The sequence below is a fragment of the Bidens hawaiensis genome, unplaced genomic scaffold (assembly GCF_021521415.1).
Source record: "Bidens hawaiensis isolate Kalapana, Puna unplaced genomic scaffold, B.hawaiensis_p1.1 tig00030470_1, whole genome shotgun sequence".
In the NCBI taxonomy this organism is placed as follows: Eukaryota; Viridiplantae; Streptophyta; class Magnoliopsida; order Asterales; family Asteraceae; genus Bidens; species Bidens hawaiensis.
This window is the reverse complement of record NW_027495070.1, coordinates 51909-55561: the sequence shown is the minus strand read 5'-3', so window position 1 is coordinate 55561 and position 3653 is coordinate 51909. Positions and strand designations below refer to the sequence as shown.

At 31.3% G+C, this 3653-nt stretch overlaps 1 protein-coding gene across 1 annotated transcript; it reads left to right on the top strand.

Moving 5' to 3' along the window:
* The first annotated feature begins 1348 nt into the window (after window positions 1-1348).
* On the top strand, window positions 1349-2646 carry LOC143580415 (thiosulfate sulfurtransferase 18-like). The gene is made up of 6 exons (XM_077063443.1): window positions 1349-1388; window positions 1518-1601; window positions 1709-1788; window positions 2105-2175; window positions 2311-2364; window positions 2489-2646. Exons 1-6 carry the CDS (start codon window positions 1372-1374, stop codon window positions 2597-2599), a joined length of 417 nt encoding a protein of 138 aa, XP_076919558.1. The 5' UTR covers window positions 1349-1371; the 3' UTR covers window positions 2600-2646.
* The last annotated feature ends 1007 nt before the right edge of the window (window positions 2647-3653 follow it).

Below are 3653 nucleotides of genomic sequence, written 5' to 3'. Positions count from 1 at the left end.
ATTCCGGGTCTCTCCCCGTTTTGTTTCCCATGGTACAACGGCCTAAGCAATATGTACTGCCGGGGAGGGCTCTAGCACCCGAATAGTACCTTAAAGAAAATGATGAAGATGATCAATAATGTTGGAATTTTTTTAAGAAGAAAGTTGGAGAAAACACAAGAGAGAATGTGTTAATTTTGTGTTTTTTGTGTGTCTACAACCAAGGAGCTCCCTTGGTATTTATACTAGTAGAAAGCTGAAACCATTCAACCATCATTAACCAAAACTTTAATTTTTTGACCAAATTAAAGGAACCATTAACCAAAACTTTAATTTTTTTGACCAAATTAAAGGACATTTTAATGGCTTTGACTAATTGACTAACAACCTTGAATAAAATAATTCAAAGTTTAAACATATATATTTTTTTATTCACAAAATTTTCCAACACTATATGCATCTTGTACTATACAAGGCGTTAGGGTCTATACGAGTTAAACATGTCAAACTGCAAGTTTGACACGTTTCGTATCATTGTCACGCATGCAACATATGTTCTACCTGTATAAGAGCATTCTCAGCTCGTTTCTTAAAAATATGCGAGGAAAATTTGCAAATTATATGATATGATTATGAATGGTTGTGAGTACAGGAAAGAGAAAATGTTATATGAGAAAATTAAATTTGGGGTTTTACTGTTTATACCGTATAATTTTTTAATATTTTCTAAAAGTAGTTGGGAGTGAAAAAAAGAGGAAATAGAAAAAATAATGATAAAAGTATAAAAGGTATCATCTATGTAAACATGAGAGAAAACAAACATTGAACTTTTTATATGATATATATAGATATATGTAAGGAATAAGTTGGGAATATTTTTAAGCCATAAGAGTCGTTAAGGCCTTAGAGCATTCCCAACCTATCCCCTAAAATTATGTGAGGAGAGTTTGAAAATTGTAGGGTGGAGTTGTTAGTGGTTGTGAGTGTAAATTATAGAGTGGAGAGGAAAAATGTAGTGATTTTTTTGTAAATTTGGGGAAAAGGTAATGATTTTTTTAGTAAATTACAGGGTGGAGAGAGAAAACTGTAATAATAAAGGTATAAAAAAGTATTATTTAATTCAAAAAAGAGAAATATAGTGTTTTTTAGTGTAATTATAGAGATGGGGATATCTGGTGGGTTAGGAGTGCTCTTACCAGCAAACACAAGGTGGTGTCCAAATATGACATCCCATATCCCTTAAAATAAACGTGTGAAACTCACAAGAAGTTAAAAACTTAAACTAGATATTAAAATAGATAGCCAGTCATGCTATCATCTTCTTTGCCAACCACAAATTTAAGATCATTTTGGCAGCTAAACACTATCCTTCAAACTCAACACTCTTCCATCATGAGCACGAATTCGAGGTAGTTACACATGACTTGATCACCACTATTTATATTTATATTTATATTTACAAAGCATGATGAATCATCGTTTCTTTTTTGTTTGTAATTCAATCCTATGCATTCTTCTTGTGGTTCAATTTTTTGTAGTTCAGAAGCAAATGTAATCACCATTGATGTTTTAAAACCTTACGATCTTCTCTACAATGGCCAATATCGGTACCTTGACGTCAGGTGCATCTGTTATTATCTTACTTTGGTATTAAGTTACTGGTTTAATGAACTCATGCATGAGTTTTTTTTGGTTATTTTAGTAACTTTTTTTCATTTATTATTAAAAGGACTGAGGAAGAATTCAAGAATGGTCATGTTAGTGTTGGTGATGTTCTGAATGTTCCAAGCATGATTGATACCCCTGAAGGTAAATTTAGTAATTTACCCACTTTTTTACAATATTATAAATTTGTTGATTCTAGTCAAACACATGTTATTTTCGGCAATTTACCCACTCCATGTTATTTATATTGGTATGTATTTATAATTTTAATAAAATATGAACACTTAAATAAATAAATATGGAGCTTAGGTAGTAAATTAATCGGTAAATGAGATTTTTAGGTAAAAAAACATTTAAAGCGTTTGCACCATTAACCAGACCGTACATCTTAGCATGACATTAACCCAGACTGGTTGTGAAAACATTGGTTTTTGTTGATTAGTTAATTGTGTGATTTCAGGTAGGGTGAAAAATCCCGACTTCTTGGAAGAAGTCCTGCAAGTGTCTACCAAGGATGATTACCCTATTGTGGTAAATCTAATAAACAATAAATTACCTTGTCATTTTAATTTGAATCCAACCCGTATACACTTTTAGTTAAATGGGTTTGGCTCTGATAACTCTGACGGATTCACAAATTCTATTTAGCAAAATTTGTTTGTGAAGGGTTGCCAAGGCGGGGGGCGTTCTCTTAATGCAACGATTGATCTTGTTGATGCTGTAAGTTATCATTTAAACTTAATGAACACACCAAATATTTAATTAATGGAGCATTTAAATTATAGTTATGAAATTGAAAGTGAATATATATATATATATATATATATATATATATATATTGTAGGGATTCAAAAATGTGTACAACATGGGAGGGGGATATCTTGCATGGGTCCAGAATGGGCTGCCTGTGGCTGTGGTGACTGATGACCCCCAAACTGGGCCTCTAAGCCAATAAATGGAATTTAATGTACCATATATTAAAATAGATATTCGATATGTCTTAGTGGGATTGTGTTGATATAACTATATATGTCCAATAAGCCTCACTTGATATTGGGTGTTGCGAGAATAAAAGCTGTGATTGTGTTTATGTATAAAAATTGTGACTTAATTTTGTTTTTAATGCATCTAACTTTATTGTAAACATTGGGTCTACGCATACGACCAAAATAACTTTCCAGCCATTTAAAAGGGAAAATCCCCAAAATTATCTATCTATAAAATAAGATTCAAACTTTTTCTCCTAAACTTAATATTTTCAAAAATGGCCCTCTCTCTAACTCATCTTTGACCATGTATTAGGAAATCCAACGCGTCTTTGGCGACATCTTAGCATAAGACGTCGTCAAAGACGCGTTGGATTTCCTAACACATGGTTAAAGACGCTAACACGTCATCAAATGCACGTTAGATTTTCTAACACATGGTTAAAGATGAGTTAAGCTTCCAAACACGTAATCAAAAATATGTTAGCATCAAACGCGTAGTCGAAGATGTGTTAGCTTTTTTGTTTGTTTGTTTTTAATATTATTTTTTATAACTAGTTTAACTTATATTTGTTTTTCTTTTATAACTTTTAATATTTAAAAGTTTTATATTATTTCGAATATACTGACGAGACATGCTTACTTTTACCTATTGACCGACATAAACTAACTCAAACTTGAGCCGTGCCAAATCAATATCGAAATCAATAAAATTTGACCCCGCTCGATTTTAAATAAAATTTATGTCAGTCCGTAGATAAAAGTAAACATTTCTCGTCGGTATATTCGAAATAATATAAAATTTTATATATTAAAAGTTATAAAAGAAAAACAAAATAAGTAAAACTAGTTATAAAAATATAATTTAAAAAAACAAATAAAAAAACTAACATATCTTTGACTATGCGTTTGATGCTAACATATCTTTGACTCATGTTTGGAGCCTAACTCATCTTTAACTATGTGTTAGGAAATCTAACGCGTCTTTGACGGCGTGTTAGCGTCTTTAACCATGTGTTAGGA

What these genes read in the sequence shown, in the direction of transcription:
- LOC143580415 (XM_077063443.1), top strand. An exon ending in TATCGGTACCTTGACGTCAG is followed by an intron (nt 1,602 to 1,708) that starts GTGCATCTGTTA and finishes TATTATTAAAAG; the next exon opens with GACTGAGGAAGAATTCAAGA. An exon ending in CGATTGATCTTGTTGATGCT is followed by an intron (nt 2,365 to 2,488) that starts GTAAGTTATCAT and finishes TATATATTGTAG; the next exon opens with GGATTCAAAAATGTGTACAA.